The sequence below is a fragment of the Urocitellus parryii genome, chromosome 7 (genome assembly GCF_045843805.1).
Source record: "Urocitellus parryii isolate mUroPar1 chromosome 7, mUroPar1.hap1, whole genome shotgun sequence".
In the NCBI taxonomy this organism is placed as follows: Eukaryota; Metazoa; Chordata; class Mammalia; order Rodentia; family Sciuridae; genus Urocitellus; species Urocitellus parryii.
The window spans coordinates 147,116,363-147,133,524 of NC_135537.1; the positions used below are offsets into that span (position 1 = coordinate 147,116,363).

At 41.0% G+C, this 17,162-nt stretch overlaps 1 protein-coding gene across 1 annotated transcript in view; it reads left to right on the plus strand.

Annotated features, from left to right (window-relative positions):
• The first annotated feature begins 9,086 nt into the window (after nt 1–9,086).
• Taf15 (TATA-box binding protein associated factor 15) overlaps nt 9,087–17,162 on the plus strand; it is a 30,702-nt gene continuing 22,626 nt past the window's right edge. Inside the window, exon 1 of the mRNA XM_026380261.2 lies at nt 9,087–9,201. Coding sequence (XP_026236046.2) covers nt 9,195–9,201 — 7 coding nt within the window. The 5' untranslated portion in view covers nt 9,087–9,194. The remainder of the gene's footprint in view (nt 9,202–17,162) is intronic.

Consider the following 17,162-nt stretch of genomic DNA (forward strand, 5'->3'; position numbering starts at 1 on the left):
ATGTTACATACAGTCCAGTGCCAGGGATCCCACAGGAGCAAAAAGTTGAGGTTGGATTTCTTTGCCCCTTGCTAAGGGTGCATCTGTGCATATCTATATAAGAAGCATCCCTTATTGGGTGGGCATCTCCAGGATGGTGGAGGAGGCTTGGATCTTGCCCTCAGAGAGCTTCCAGTTTAGCTGGGTAGAATAGAATGAAAGTTCTCTGCTAAGGACATAACAGATTGTGACAAGGCAGCTGTTTCAAACACAATCCTGCCATGGTCCTTGGGAGAGATTCTGAAGGGGAGTGGGACAGAGTTGCCAGAGTTAGCACATAAAAATATAGGATCCCAAGTTAAACCTGAGTATCCCATTAATAACAAATAGTGGTTTAATACAAGTGGATGGCATTCAATATTTGGAACATATTTGTATTAAAAAATTTCTCATTAATCTGAAATTCAAGTTTAACTGTGCCTCCTCCATTTGATCTGACAACTCTAGGGTGTGTGTTTATAAGTCACAGGTATGACATGGTGGCCTTGACCAATGGATGGATTTTGACAGGCCAGAAAGTCCTACTTTGGGGCAGGGATCTTTGAGAAGCATCAGCTGGTAAGAGCACTGTGGGCCAAGCAAGAATTCAATCTAAGCTTGCCAGTTATTTCTCTAGGCAGAATCTCTCTATCCCTTCTTGCTTAAACATCCCAGAGATTCTCCATTTTGGTTTACTGCAAAGAGAGAGAGGGAAAATATGGTTCTGTAAAGGGCTGAATATCTGGGAGGAGACAGGAACTGATCCTGCCTTTTTCTACACCTACCTGTTAGCTCCACTGCTGCATTTGAGAGGTGATTTCCTCTGTTTCCCATTTGACTCCTTGGTTGGTTCATTTTTATCACATTCTGACATTTTCCCACTTTCCTTGTGCTTGTGGTCTCCTTGAGGTGCCATCCAACTTGAAGTGTGTACAAAAGTTAAGGCAGAACACTCCCCACCTCACACCCTACACTTGCCCTGGGCTTCAACCATACCTTTCATGTCTCCATTTCCCAGGAAGACACAGTGTTTTCCCTGGTTAGAGTTTGGGTAGCAGGAGGCTTTGGTTTCCTTCCATTTTTGAAGATTACTTATTAATCCTCAAGCATCAAATTCTGTGATCTTCTTCAAAACCTAAGAACCCACAAACCCTCACAAATGACCTGTTGTGATCTGTTTTTACTTTCTAGGACACAACGTGAGCCAAATCACTTTGAACTCTGTGCAGGCTTGGGGGATTGGAAAGAGATCCAAGAAGGAAAGAAGATGAGAAAGGCAGGTCAGTTCATTGGAAAGAGACTCCCTTCACAGTGAGGGTATCTGGAGAGTAGTGGGAGGGAGATGGCTTTGAAGCAGAGATATTCAAATGTGCTCAAAAGTTGAACCCTGTCCAAAGCAATGCTGCAGTGACAAGCCTTTATATTGATCCAATATCATTATTTCTTCCTCTTGTGGGAGTGGGAATGAGGATAGGAACGGGAATGAGGAATCAGAACAAATAATAATGCTTAATACTTGTTACAAATTTAACATATGCTGTGTATGTGTTATGTATTTCACATAACTCATGTCATAGAATCTTTGTAACTTCCCTATGAGAAATCCACTATTATTATAAATAGCCTTACTTTAAAGATGAAGAAACTGAGGCATAGAGATTATATCCTTGGGGCTGGGGATATAGCTCAGTTGGTAGAGTCCTTGCTTTGTATACACAAGGCCCTGGGTTTGATCCCCAGCACCACAAAAATAAATAAATAAATAAAATAAGAGAGAGAGAGAGAGAGAGAGAGAGAGAGAGAGAGAGAGAGATATTATATCCTTTATCTGAGTCCACAAAGTGAGTAATGGAGCCAGGATTCAAACCTGGATGGTATAACTCTAGATCTTGGACCCTTAAATATTATATTATCTTGCCCCAAGTCCAGTTTATCAAATGTGATTTTTGGGTCATTTGAAGTGAATCACCGAGAAACACTTATTAAAAATTCAGATTTGGGGGCTGGGGGCTCAGTGGTAGAGGTCTTGCTTAGCGTATGAGAGGCCCTGGGCTCAAATCCCATCATTCTCCTGTACCAAAATTCAGATTCCAGACCCACAGAATCACTAACTATTAACTAGCTGTGTCTAAGAGAGAGAGAGACCTCTGGGTTTTCCAATGGTCTAGTTCTCACCTCCCTTCCCACCCCATCTTGGCTGAGTGGTTTCTAAGCCCCCTGGGCTATACCTCTTCAAAGAGCCATTTCCCCTCCCTTCCTCCTTCAGCACCGTGGTTTGGCTCAGATCCTCAGCGCCTCCCAGAGTGGACAGGACTTCTGAGGAACTCTTGCCATGGCCTAGGCATGTTGTCTGCCAAAAGGAGTGGTTGGCAATTGCCACTCGGGGCCATTGCTCCTCCTCTGATAGAAGGTCACAGCTGGATCCCTTGAATCAGGCAGGATGTATGAGCCAGGACAAGAAACCTCTAGGCCTCAGTTTCTCTCTTGATAATAAGAGGAACAATCAGCTTTGTCTCTGCCCTTTCCTCCTTCCCAGGAAGTGTGTAGAAAACAAAGTAGATTCTATTGGAAGGAATTCTGGGCTCTGGAGAAAGGCACTCATGGGAAGACCAACCCGAGGAAACCACAAGAATAGGAAGAATAGAGGAACAATGAGGACAAGAGATGAGCTAGACAGAGCCGAAGAGAGGCTTTCCCCAGAGTCCTGAGAATGTTAGAGGCAGGAGGACCTTGTGGGATCATTTGGGCCATTACTTGCTGAAGCCTTCACATTTGTGGCTGAATTGCAATTCCAGAAGCCCTGACTTTCTGGCAGCCACCTCTGCCTGTGGAAGACAGATGTCTTCTCTCCAGCAGATGCGGGTGTGAGCTTGTCAGTCTGGATCACATTCACAAGTGTACCTGCCTGCCTTCTCCTGAAAACACACACACACACACACACACACACACACACACCCTCGTGTGGGTCTGGGAAAAGCAAGAAATGTGGAGGGGGACAGACCAGGTTTTAAATCTTGACTTTTTCACACTGTGCCTTTTGCAAGTTAACTAACCTCTCTTGAGTTACTGCCATTTTTAAATGGGACAAAGAGAATTTTTGTCTTTGTGTACTACCCTGCCATGCTATGGGGAGCAAGCTAGGCAATTAGTAACTTCAATCCTGTGAAGTGTTGGATAGTGGAGCACAGACACAAGGGTACACTGAGGTATTTGGTGCACAGGTTCATGCTGGAGCACGCTGGCATTCAGATGACACACCAGAGCCAGCCCCAGCATAGTCGCAGAAGCACCTTCTCCCTAGGCAATGCTCACTGGCTCGGAGCAGCCCTTAATGAGCCCTTAATGCTCATCACAGTTTAGCAAGGCGTCAGCCTCTTCTGGTTTGTTTTTTACTCACACCAGGGCTCAGGGGACTTGCAAGGAGCACAATAAAAGCCTGGCCAATCTGGCGCTGTGCCCACTTCCCTTCCACATAAAGGCTGTTGAACCACCAGGCATCTGGCCCCAAAGGCTGGGCTAGGACCTGCTCAGCATCTGGTGCTTTGCTTAAAAGACCTACCAACAGGAAAATGTCTGGTTCCTTTCCACCCCAAACAGGAAGCGCCTGCCACAGTCGGGAGGGCAGGGCAGTCCGCTCATTTACAAGGAGCCTCCAGCTGCAATGCTGGAACGTCAGGGAAATCATCCTGGAAGCCTGCTCTCGAGGAAGGCCACAGGAACAGAGCTCCAGGGACACCTTCCTGGAGGGGTGAGGTGGTGACAATGGCTACACACTGCCTACAGCACTTGGCACAAAGTGACTGTCATTCTTTCAACAAACACTTGCTCAGGGAACACTTACTTTGCACCCCTTGGGAGACACAGGAAAGTCCTAGATAAGTATATATATATATATATATATATATATATATATATACTGTCAATGGACCTTTATTTTATTCATTTATATGCGGTGCTGAGAATTGAACCCAGTTCCTCACATATGCTAGGCAAGCGGTCTGCCATTGAGCCACAACCCCAGCCCTCTATAAGTCCTGAAGCTTAAGGAGTTTAAAAACAAGCCAGAGAGACACGGCATATTCTTTTTATTGCTGTAGTTATCATTTACTTATTCAGTTGTTAAATGCAAGGTTTTTTCCCTCCTTTAAAAAAATGCTTGTCTTGTCAGGTATTGTGCTACCCACTGGAGGAGATTCAGAGAGGAATTATGGTACCCAGCCAGAACAAGTTGGCAAAACAGGAAAGCCTTGAATTATGTGGTACAACTGTGAGTTCCACAGGGTTTCACTGTAATCTGGGTTTTACTCTGGTCTGAGCGATGACCTTTCCCTGCTTCCACACTTGCTTATGACATTCTTTATATGTATGTATTCTTAATGGACCTTTATTTTCTTTATTTATATGTAGTGCTGAGAATTGAACCCAGTGCCTCACACATGCTATGCAAGTGCTCTACCACTGAGCCCAGCCCCAGCCCAGTTTACTGCATTCTTAAAATAGAAGTCAGAGAAATCCTGGTAAAACAGGCCAGGCCTTTTTGTTCCCTCTGATGGCTTCTTTTCTCACTCACTGTAGGTAAATCCACTGTCCTCACAATGTTCTTACAAGGCCTGCAGGATAGTGGTGGAAGTGTTGGGAAGCTCAACAGGAGATGGAGGCAACTCAGAAATTATCAGTAGCAACAAGATTCTTCCAGTCATAGGCTGGAGGGACAAGAGGAGGAAGTGGTTCTGGAGCCCAGGAGCCAGGGAAACTGGCCTCTGGGCATCCCCTGAGGTCGAAGAGGAGGGGGAGGGGAAGAAAGAACCCTCTTCTCCTTTTTTTCCTCTTTCTTTCTTCTCCTATCTAATTTCTCACGAGGTCTCCCATTGGCTGAAAGTGACTACTGTGTGTGTGTGTGTGTGTGTGTGTGTGTGTGTGTGTGTGTGTTTACTGGGGATGGAATCAGGCCTGGAGTATGCTAGACAAGCCTTCTACTACTGAACCACAGGCCCAGCTCTGCCTGAGGGAATTTCTGTCACTGAAATTATACAACTTGTATACAACTTGCAGCTTCTTATGTGAGGATATGAGGAATGGATCAGGGCAAACAGATCCAGGAATAAGATCTTCCCAGAGGGGTCTGGGGTTGTGGCTCAGTGGTAGTGTGCTCACCTAGCATGCATGAGTCATTGGGTTCGATCCTCAGCACCATAAAAATGTGAAATAAAGATATTGTGTCCACCTAAAACTAAAAAAAATAAATATTTTGAAAAAAAAAAAGATCTTCCCAGAAACATCTGCTAAAACTGATGTGTGAAATACACCTGCTCTCTTCCCTTAATATGTAGCCTAGGGTCAGGATGTCCAGAGAGCAGGATCTGGTGGTATGAAGAATAACTGGATTAAGATTAAAGCCTTGCTGCAGATAATCATTCCCAGGGGTATCATCTGTGAGGCAAAAGCCTAGAAGGCAGGATACACAAGTTAATCTGAGTCAGTGTAGAAAAAGACCCTAGGAAAGAAGCTCCTAAGCAGTGCAGACCTGGGGTGAGTTCTCTGTTTCAAGTTTGGGCCCCCAGGGACACTATGAACAGATCACTGAGCTTGGCTCAAGGGCCTGGTAAGAAGAACTCTGTTTCTGTCTCTAATTTGTGAATTTTACATTTCTGAGCTTTCGGGTTCTCATCTACAAAACATGAATAACAACAGTCTTTATTTCATAAGCCTGTACAGAAGATTAAAAGAGATAATGGATATACTAAACTAAATGTGACTCCTTCAATTAACTTCTTAAATGCGTTGTTTTAAGCTTAATGTACACACTCCCCCATAAGGCACAAGAGGCTCTTCAGAATGTGGCTCTGCCTACATCTTTCACTCTGTTTATTACAACTCTCCATCCTTGCAACCCCACAGATCAGCCAAAGGGAACCACTTGTAATTCCCAAAGCTGTACTCACCCAGTATAGCAAATACAGGCCCTTTGCTATTTAGCAAATATAGCATGCTGTTCCTGGTGTACCCCTGCTAAATAAATATTCAAAGCTCAGTGTGGCAGGTACCTCCTACAGGCTTCCTTCCTTGATATTCCCTCACTTTCACAGGGATGAGGATCCCTTCACCTGTGTTTTTAGAACAACTTCTGCTTCCTCTAAGCCTAGTGTTACCGCTGTTGACTGGTGACAAGTCCTTGCTTCCCCGATGTTGAAGTATAACATCAGAGAAGCACGCCGAGGCAAGGTCAGAGTGGAAATTAGAAGTTTATTAAAGGACAGCAGAAAAGACTTCTCCCGGAGGAAGAAGGGGACCCAAGAGGTGGAATCTGTGGAAGTGCGGTTGTTTCCTCTTTTTATAGTTCTTTCAGTGATGGAATGTAGGTGGGAAGGCCTTGGGCTTTTCCTGGACTTCATTAATATTCCAAGAGTTGTTCTGCTTTTCCGGAATTCATTCTTAACATGGCCTCCATTTTGGATCTTACCCGATATTAGACCCGATTTACCTAACTACACTGACTACTTAACTTTAAATCTGGCTTCACTAGCACATTCAACAGTTGATCAGAGCCACAGGTTTGTTATCATCGCTGTTAAGAAAGAGAAGTTCCTGGAAGTATTTTTATTTCCAAGGCTTTCCAAGAAGACCCCAGGAAATGGTACTTGAGTGAAGAATGAATGAATGGATGGATCAGGATACAAATTTAAGGAGCAACGATGAGCAACACGTTCTGCATTTCTTTCTTTAAAAACATGACAAGGGGCTGGGGATGTGGCTCAAGCGGTAGCGAGCTCGCCTGGCATGCATGCGGCCCGGGTTCGATCCTCAGCACCACATACAAACAAAGATGTTGTGTCCACCGAGAACTAAAAAATAAATATTAAAAAATCTCTCTCGGGCTGGAGTTGTGGCTCAGTGGTGGATCACTTGCCTAGCATATGTGACGCCCTGGGTTCGATTCTCAGCACCACATATAAATAAATGAATAAAATAAAGGTCCATCAACATCTAAAAAAATATTTAAAAAAAATAAAAAAATAAAAAATCTCTCTCGCTCTCTCTTTAAAAAAAATGATAAAAAAATAGAATCAATATGATCTCCTTCCTCCCCCTACTACTCAACTCTCTCCTAATAGTGCATATTCTTATCTCTTCTGGGTTTCCTTCCTTAATATAGATGCCAAAAAATCCAGTGGCTTTTATTAATGAAAGAATTTCTATTCTTAGCCAGATATGGTGGCACACACCTGTAATCCCAGCCCCTGGGAAGGCTGAGACAGGAGGATCGTGAGTTTGAGGCCAGCTTGGACAACATAGCAAGACCCTGTCTCAAGATAAATGCATAATAAAATAATTTTTTAAAAATATTTTTTATTCTTTTAGCCTTGTTTGTTTGGACCTGTCCAGAGGGTTCTGTGATCCTCTCTATCTAGAGATGAGGGCACAATTACTGCAGATATAATGAAGTGACTTCATTTTTTTTTCTGACCTGAAGGCATGAATTCTGAATTTACTCCTCCTCCTCCATCCCAACCTGTTTCTCTTGATTCCTATGATAATGGATGACATCTCCGTCTGACCACTTGTGTATGTAGGAAATTCAGAATTCACCCCAGACTCCTTTCTCTGCACTAGCCCCTCCCACTCAAATGGATTACCAACTCTTGCTGGGTCCACCCCTGAACATATCTGATATACTCTACACTTACCTCTCTTTCCACAGCTACTATTTGAATCTAGGGCACTATGATCTTCCACCAGAATTACTGCATCTGTCATGGAATTGTTCTCTCTGCTCTTAGGCACCTCTCTTCTCTGTGCATCCTTCATTCTGCAGCTAGAAAATACAAATCTGATCTTACTCTTCTCCTTTAAAGTCCTCTGGTGGGTGATTCCCATTGCCTTGAAGATAAAGTTCAAACTTGAATGTACTTTAGAAGGAAGGCCTCAGCTATTTAGCCTCCTACTTTTCTGACATCATCTCCTACTACTATTCCCTGGAGGCTATACTCCACACTTATGTTCCAATGCTTACTTGTTCTACAACTAGTCTGGACAGATCCTTTGCCCATTTCTTCACCCAGGTCAACTTATGCTCAACAGCTAGGGTTTGTCTCAGATGTCATATCCTCTGGGAAAATGTCCTTAGTCCTGTCTGATTAAACCCACAGCAATGGTTAGTTACCCGACTTTAAACTTCACCTCGGCTATTTAGTAGCTGCAAGTCATTGGGCAAGTGAATTTCGTTTTATCTGCAACCTGAAGAAAATATTTCATCAGTCTGTTGTGAGAATTAAATATGATGATGTAAGGTGTACACAATGAAGAGTTGCTGTTATTACTGAAAATAGAGCTTTATCCGCTGCCCTCCCTAATTCTCGGGGTCAGGTGTGCTTTGTTTCTTTCTTTTTTGCAATACTGAGAATTGATCTCAGCAGCATTTTTACCGCTGAGCTATATATACGGCCCTTTTTAAAATTTTTATTTTGAGACAAGGTCTTGCGAGGTTGCTGAGGTTGGCCTCCAATTTGTGATCTTCCTGCCTCAGCCCACCGAACAACTGGGATTCCAGGTGTGCCACTGCGTCTGGCGTGATTTCATTTTAATGCACACTTTTGTGCAGGTCGGGTACCAGAGGTCCTCACGACTTTAGGTCCCGGAGCTCCTCAGAATCTGAACGCCCCCAGGTGGTTGGTTCAAGCTCTCCGCTGCAAAAACCTAGCGAACTAGAATATACCATTTACAATTTTAGGAAGAGAAAGGACTTTCTAACCAAATAGTTTGTTTTGATAAGATAATCCCCCTTTTGCTTACTAAACTCAAATTCTATCAGATCCCATAGAGTGAGAAATAGGATTGTAAACAAGACAGAGCGAGTCAGTCCAGTTTCCTCCTCCGCCTGCCAAGGGTATTGGTACATTCCCCTCTCTGTTCCCTCTCAATAATGGTATGGCTCTTGGAGGGGAGAACAAAGAGGGACAGTGAAGTCCTCAGACTTCGGAGGGAGCCCTACTGCAGAAACACCCCTCTTGTCTTGGCGCGGTGGTATCGTCTACTGTCCGCTGATTGGCTGCCGGGGCCCCGCAGTCGGCCTCAGCCCGCCGCGCCGCGCTCGGAACAGCTCCGGCCGCCGCGCCGCCTGGCTCTTGTATTCCTTGTTCTCGGCGGGCTCTGGGGGCTCCGCGCCGCGGCCGTTAGTCATGTCGGGTAGGTGACTGCTTCAGCGAACAGCGGCAGCGGCGAGAAGGGACCTGGCGGGGTTGGGCTGTCTTCCCGCCTACCGGAGGGCCCGGTGGGAAAGCCTCTGGCCTGAGGGAGGTTCGGGTGGGGGGGCGGACGCGGCGCCGCCATGTTGGACTGGGACTGGAGGCACGCACGCTCCCAACGCTCCCAGGCTCCAAATCTCGGCGGGAGCGCTTCGGGGGCCGGTCTTTTCGCCTTGTCCTTGGAACCTGAGGAGACTTTCGACTCCCCGGGGAGGGTGTGTATGAGTCGGGGGCGGAGGCCGTCTACGCCACCGTAGGGGCGGGTGGGGGGATCCGAGCATCAGCCTGAGAACCGGTGCTTCTGGTTCTCCGCTCTGCCTCAGATCTTTCAGCGAGGCCTCGCGCCAGTCATCTCGCCACCTCGTTCCTCAATTTCCCCATCCGCGAAGTGGAGCTGGGCCTTCCTGACTCACCCATTCATCAGGTGGGGGCCTTCACGCTCTGGGAGCCCTTTCAAAGTACATTGCCTTACACGAAGTCGTACCTAATGTCATTCCCTGTTCAGTAACCACCCGCATTCAAGCTGGGGATGTTTGCATATAATTCAGTTTCCTTTTCACTTTCCTCTGTCGTTCTTCCCCCTCCAGTTGTTTGTTCTGGAAGAGCTTGAGGATGAGCCTTGTCTATTATTGATAAGCTCCTGTGCGTAACTAGAGAGCAAAGGAAAGGCAGTTTCTTCCACCAAGTAGTTAGGCTTGACAGTAGCTGTCTGTTTTGTGAAAGAGAAAAAGAGGCTTTAGTTACTTTCGGACCTCCAGTTGAGATCTTGCTAGACCAGAATAAAAAGTCTGAACCTGGAGGTCCTCTTGACTTAGCAGTTTGAGCAGATCACAGATGGCCCTCTGCTGTTGGACTACATCACAGGCCACAGAGACCCAGGTATCCACTTGATACATGACATCGTGAGAATTAGATATCACTTTGTGTGAAAACATTTTCTGAAGCCATATGGTTGGGGCAGCCTGTTATATTTTGATTATGAGCCAACCTGTTAGAATTTAGAGAACAGCTGCCCCAACCTGGAATCTAGTCTTGTAGAAGAATGGAAAGATGTGCAAATTAGTAAGAAAGAGTGGACAGGAGACTGATGTACTTTCCTTAGATCAATGTTGATCTTAAGGAGCCAGAATATTGATTTTTAAAAAATAGAAACTACCCACCTGCTGGAAGAGGCAATAGTTTCATTAAATTTACCCCTTGCCTTCAATTCGTTTAATTATTCCAAGAGGAATGATTTTTTATTTCAGAGTAGACATTTGTGCATCTTTTACCAGATAAATAATTTGTCATGTAGTCTGGTAAAGCTCGAGTGAAGTGCATACAAGTATTTCCTCAGGAGTTGTGTAGCTTATCAATGTTTGAAAATATTAAAATTTTGGTCTTATGGATAAGTTGATCAAGTTTAAATGAATAGTGTTCATTAACATTTTTGTCTGTTTTTATTTTTAATGTTATTATTGATGTAAAAATGGTTTATTTTTATGAGACTGGATAGTTTTAATGGAAAATTAAAATTCAGGGGTTTGCATTGTAAAATTCTGGCTTTTCTATGTATCATATTAGTGTAGGAGCTGATTAATGCCGGTCTTCAGATTACCAAAACCCCATGTGTTTGTCACTTAGTAATTTTTTAAATGCTGAGGTTGGCCTTTTAATTGTTCAAAGCATTACTTAATATGCGTTCTTTTCTAATTTAACATTCAGTTAAAGCTAGAAGCTTTAAGCTTTATTTAGCCTTGTTATACTATTTCTACATTTTGTAATATGTATAAAATACTTTTGTCTCTGTATAAAATAGTGCTTTTGACTTGTTCTTTGATGGGTGTTCAAATTAATAAACTTAATATTAAACTCCCGTAAGCAACTAATAACATTAATTTTATGTCCATAAACATTCCAGACTACACTTGTAAATTTAATCTATAAAATTGACTCAGTCATTCCAGATACCTGACAGGATAGACTTATAACCTAGTGAAAATTTTTTTTTTAACTTTTTATTTTTTATGGTTGAACCCAGAGGTACTTAACCACTGAGCCATATTCTCAGCCCTTTTACATATATTTTATTTAGAGACAGGGGTCTTACTGAGTTGTTAAGTGCCTCACTAAGTTGTTGAGGCTGGTTTTGAACTTGAAATCATTCTGCCTCAGCCTCCTGAGTTGCTGGGATTATAGGCGTGGGCCACTAAGCCTGGCATAAACCTAGTAAAATATAAGCAGTTTAGTAATAAATGAAAATTGGAAACATTTTTAAGTCATAATCTGACATTCAAATACAAAGGTGAGTTTTGAGCTAAATCACAAGTATAATATCAATTATGCATTAAAAAAAATGAGTCAGGGTTCCTCTTATTCTGGCAGTATGGTGAATATCTTGAAAATCTACAACTCCCACCCAAAAAAGGCAAAAGTTAGGAAAAGAAGGGGCAAACCCTGTTGCCAAAAATGAAGCTATCACCTTGATAAACATAACTAACTTGGTAGTTATCCTGGAGAGGAGGATTTGGATGTCATTGAAATCTCATTGGGTTTTATTGTCCAAGTAACTATGGAAGGACAGGAGATGAAACCTTGAGAATGTTTCATCAGGTAGTGAGAATGGAAACCCTTAAATAAATCCTATGCTTACAGATTATATATTTGAAGGACAATATCTTCAGTAAAGAATGAACTAGAAAAATACTTCCTGCTAGCATAAGAGATAAAAAGGAAGCTTGCACACTGAGTAAAATGCGTTGCTTGACAATTTGTAACATAAGGCCTGCTCTTCACACAATTTGAGTATTCATTTAGGTTTCAGGAAACCTTAAGACAAATTAACTTAAAAATTATGTCTTTGCTGATAAAATCAGTGGTGTTTCTGGTAAAAAATAAATGAATAAAACTTTTCTGAAGGAAATTTCACAGCTTAGATCACAAGGAATCCAAAAAAAGTGTCAAAAAAAAAAAAATCAGTTCACAGTTTAAAAAAAAAATTGTAGAACATGAGGGAAAATTCTCCAAAATGAGAATTATGTGACAGAACTCATGATAATGTGAATATATTATATGTTTAAGGTTATTAAAAACCTAAAAGAGTAAAAGGCTACATAAATTTGAAAAAGAGCCACTTATTTTTGGAGTTGAAAAAAGTGGATAAGTTTAATATAAGACCTAGGCAAAGAAATAATTACAAATATGATTAATGTGATCTGTCTTCCAAATAGTAAATGTGGATGGTAGATCTAATCTTCCAGAATTCAGCTTGGATAAAAAGGTGAAAATGGAAGATAAGAAACATGGGGGGGCTGGAGATGTGGCTCAACGGTAGAGCGCTCGCCTGGCATGCGTGCGGCCCAGGTTCGATCCTCAGCACCACATACAAACAAAGATGTTGTGTCCTCCGATAACTAAAAAATAAAATATTAAAAAAAAAAAAGAAACATGGGAAAAAGGTTGGGAAGTTCTGTTATATCTAATAATGAGATTGATAATAAAAAAGTGGAAGAATCAGTAGTTTAAAAGGTGAGACTTTTCCAAAGTAGATGAACATTTTGAATTGAGCACTAGTCTTAAATATGAGACAAAAATATGTTGATGTCTATATAAGTTAATGTGAGAGTGTAAATTATGAATTGCAAATAACAAACCTACCAGAGAAAATAGGGAACGGTTGTAAGATTGATAATAGTTTTCTTAAAATTTTAAGGGGATAAAAAATAATGAACTAATCCTCGGTGTTCAGAGGGAAAATAGCCTTTGACCTTGAATTTTCTACTTAAATAAACTATCTTATATGTGGTCATGAATGTCTGTAATCCTAGTAACCCAGGAAACTGAGGCAGGAGGATTGCAAGTTCAAGGCCAGCCTCAGCAATTTAGTGAGGCCCTAAGCAACTTAGCTGGACCCTGTCTCAAAAAATGAGAAGGGCTGAGATGTATATAGTTTAGTGATAATATGTCCTTGCATTCAATCCCCAGCACAACACCCCGTCCCCCCAAAAAAAAAACCTTTTTCATACAGATATGTACCTCAGATTACAAATACCACTTTGAGTCCTCTATTGAAAAAACTAATAATGTGAAATCCAGGGTTGGGGATGTAGTTCAGTGGTAGAGCACTTGGTTGTGTGAGACCCTGTGTTTGTTCCCTAGCACTGCAAAACAACAACAAAAATATATATAAAATCTAGAAGGTCAAAATGGAGTGTAAAAATCAATGTTGAAGAAAAAAGCACAGTAAATAAGAAATACTGACATACATAACATTGAACATTAAGATGATTAAAAATGAAATGAAAGCAAAACAATAGGTAGAAGTTGTGATTGGCATTAGGGTATAAAGGTCTGTATTTCAATGGAGGTTGAAGATAATTTTGAACTTTTTCAGGAAAATGTTATTTAAATGAGTATACTCATGAAAAAAATGGTAATATAACACGAATATAACTTCTAAAGCAGTAGGAAAAAGGAGTAAAGAAAATAGGAAAGGAGTTAAAAGGAAAAGAAAAACTATATTATGTAAAAGCTCTAAGTTAAAAGGGTAGGAATAAATAAAAATCTAATAGAAAAATATAAAACACCAGTTAATAGACAAAGGTTCACATGAGAAAAAATGGCTTAGTGATATGCTGTTCAGAAATGATACACAACAAAAACAAAACAAATGTTGAAAGTAAGATGGAAAAAGACCAGGCAAACACTACCCTAAAGGTGTCTTCGTGTGACATTGAAAGAAAATTCATGGAAGATATGTATGTAGTATCACATGCCTAACAATAGACCCTCAAAAGGAAAAAAAAATGACATGTCTATGATATGAGATATTGACAAGTTTATAGTCAAGAAGATTTTAAAACTTGAAGGTAAGGCAAGCAATAAGAATACGACCAAACATTAATAAAATCTAAGTGGTACAACTACCAAACAATTTTTTTCTTTCTTGCCATATAAATTGACCCATTTATTATAGGCTGGAGATTGTCTTAAATGGTAGATTCTGATATTATTTATTTCAGTCTTCTGATAGAATTAACTGTGAGGGAAGAAGTAGAGGTATAGGCCCAGGCATTACAGTGCCAGATCCCCATATCCTGTCCCTTCATTTTTCTTTTGCCACATAAGAAACATGTGTATTTGGTGTGCTGGCTGACCTCAGTTTTCATTTTTCGGAGGGAGAAACCATCATGGTTCCCATATTAATGACCATTCTGACCTTCTTGGTGACTAACCATGTTGCTGTGACAGGACTGAGCCCAAAGAGACAGCAAACATGATTTTGTAGATATAGAATTCACCCCAAATTTAGAAACTTTATAATTCTTTTTAAGCACATAAGGGACATGTGTGGGTGCAGGGGGAGAACCCAGTAAGTTCTATTATACCAAAAATGATAAAGTACCGTTTTGGGGTTTAATAAAATATTAAGGAAAAAAAAAGAGAAAACCCTATACACTGGAAATTTTAAAAGCATATCTAATTCATGAGCCCTTATACAAAAGATGTCAGTATTTCAGAGGGTTGAAGGGACTGGGTAAAGGTTAAGGACCTTAATACTTACTAGATTTGAGGTAGGGTCACATGATGATATAGGTGCTATGTACTTCTGTAGTTTTTCCTGAACCAAAAGGAAACACATTGGGATCTTGTACTCCTTTCTGTCTCTGGGAGAATCCGTATCTATGTCTTGGGTTACAGTTTAATCTGAAGCTTCATGCCTCTCCAAGTGTCTTAAGTTTTGCTCAGTTTTTCCCTCCATAATCCTTTTCACCCTCCGATTTATATGAAACTAATTTCCTTTGCCATTGGATAGATGCTTCTAATCTCTTCATGGTTCAGTAGATTTTATATTTTTTTTCCTGTTTTTCTTTGGTCATTACTAACTTTTAGTAGTTATTATGGGCATAGCAGTAATATACAGTGGTTTTTTGTTTTTTTTTTTTAGTTTTAAGTAGTTTTATGCCCTTCATATTCATAAAATAGTTTGTGTTAAGATTATATTTACTATTAAAATTAAGGATCTTAAAAAATCTTAAGTCAGATTGGAGATCTTTATTGCAGACAAGTGTCAAATTTGTTGTCACACATATGTACAGCCAGTGTCTATGTTTTCATATAGTAGCTTTATATATATAAATTGGATGAATTTAATTTTGGGTGAGTTTCATAACTATTGAACAACATTTTTTGTTTAAGATTGAGTGAAGTTGGGTTTAATGGTCAGCAGTTTGAGACAGTAATTTTGCAGTTACAAGAGTCTCATAAAAATTTGATCCTATTCATTATAAATAAACGAACCCATACATTGGACTTGATTAGAAGCTAAAAGGTTTTTTTTTTTTTTAATTGGTACTGGATAATGAACTTAGGGGCACTTAGCCACTGAGCCACATCCCTAGCCCTTTTTATTTTTTATTTGCGACAGGGTCTTGCTAAGTTACTTAGGGCCTTTCTTAGTTGCTGAGGCTGGCTTTGAACTTGTAATCCTTCTGCCTCAGCCTCCCAAGTCACTGGGATTATAGGCATGTGCCACTGGGCCTCAGCTCTTCAATAATTTTTGATGTGTTAGACACTTTGAAATATTGAGAAAAGCAGCTGGGCGCGGTAGACACATGCCTGTAATTCCAGCAGCTCAGGAGGCTGAGACAGGAGGATCGCATATTCAAAAGCCAGCCTCAGCAAAAAAGCGAGATGCTAAACACTCAGTGAGAGACCCTGACTCTAAATAAAAATATACAATAGGCCTGGGGATGTGGTTCAGTGGTCGGGTACTCTGAATTCAATCCCTGGTAAACCCCCCCCACAAAAAAAAATAAAAAAAAACTTACAGTTCAACTTTTTCTCTTTTTTTTTTTGGCATGTTAATTCATGCTGTCCTTGGTAATTTTAATTGCTATAATTGAGGCTAGAAATAGGTATTGTTTAGTATACTAGTTGGCTGAGTCCTTGAAAGCATGGTAAAATTGGAGTTAAATTAACTGAGCAATTTTTATCGAATATTTGGAAACTCTTATTGGTGCTGACAATCACAGCAGTCCAATATAGAGAATGGTGTATATGTTGGGGTGGTAAGGATATGTTAGTAAATGTAACCCTGGCATACCTTTCCCCTTTTGGGGGGGGCACATGATTAGTTTTAGCAGGTGTCTTTTCATATATAAATATAAAATATGGCTTGAGCTTTGGGTGTTTGTTTTGTTTTGTTACTGAGGATTGTACCCAGGGGTGCTTTGCCACCTAATACATCCCAGGTCCCCTTATTTTATTATTATTATTTTTAACCTTGGATAGACTCAAATTTTGTTTTTAGGAATTGCTGGTTGCAACACACTACATAGACCCCATGACCTTTGGTGAGTTGAAACCTGCAATTTGAAAACTGCTCTATACCGCAAAGTCCCAGCACTGGGATTAGGGTTCTTTTTGTCAGTGCATTTCCTGGACTTTGGCCCAGGCCTGCCCCACAGCAGACACTTGGAAATGTTTGAGTGTTCAGTTCCATTGTGGTAACACTCATCCCCTGCTCCATGGTGACTTGGGCAGGGTGATCCCTGGCCCTTTTAAAGGATCTTGCTAAATTGCCTAGGTTGGCCTTGATTTGGGATCTTCCTGGTTTAGCCTCCTGAGTTGTTGGGATTATAGGCATTGGGATTATAGATATGCACCACCAGCCTGGCTTTTTAAAAGAATGCGTTTTAATTGTTTGTTTCACGTTTGTTCATTTGGTTCTTGTGACCATCAGCACACATTTGTAGAGCAGTTGTTTTCAAAGATGTAGTTATGTTAAAAAACAAACACTGTTTGTATAGATTTCTTCTTGTACGGTATTTAATTTGTAGTTTTTGTTTCTGCAGTAAATTTTGACATTTTCTTACCGCGTTTCATCCATATGGGCTAACGTCAGTCTAAGGGTTGAAAACA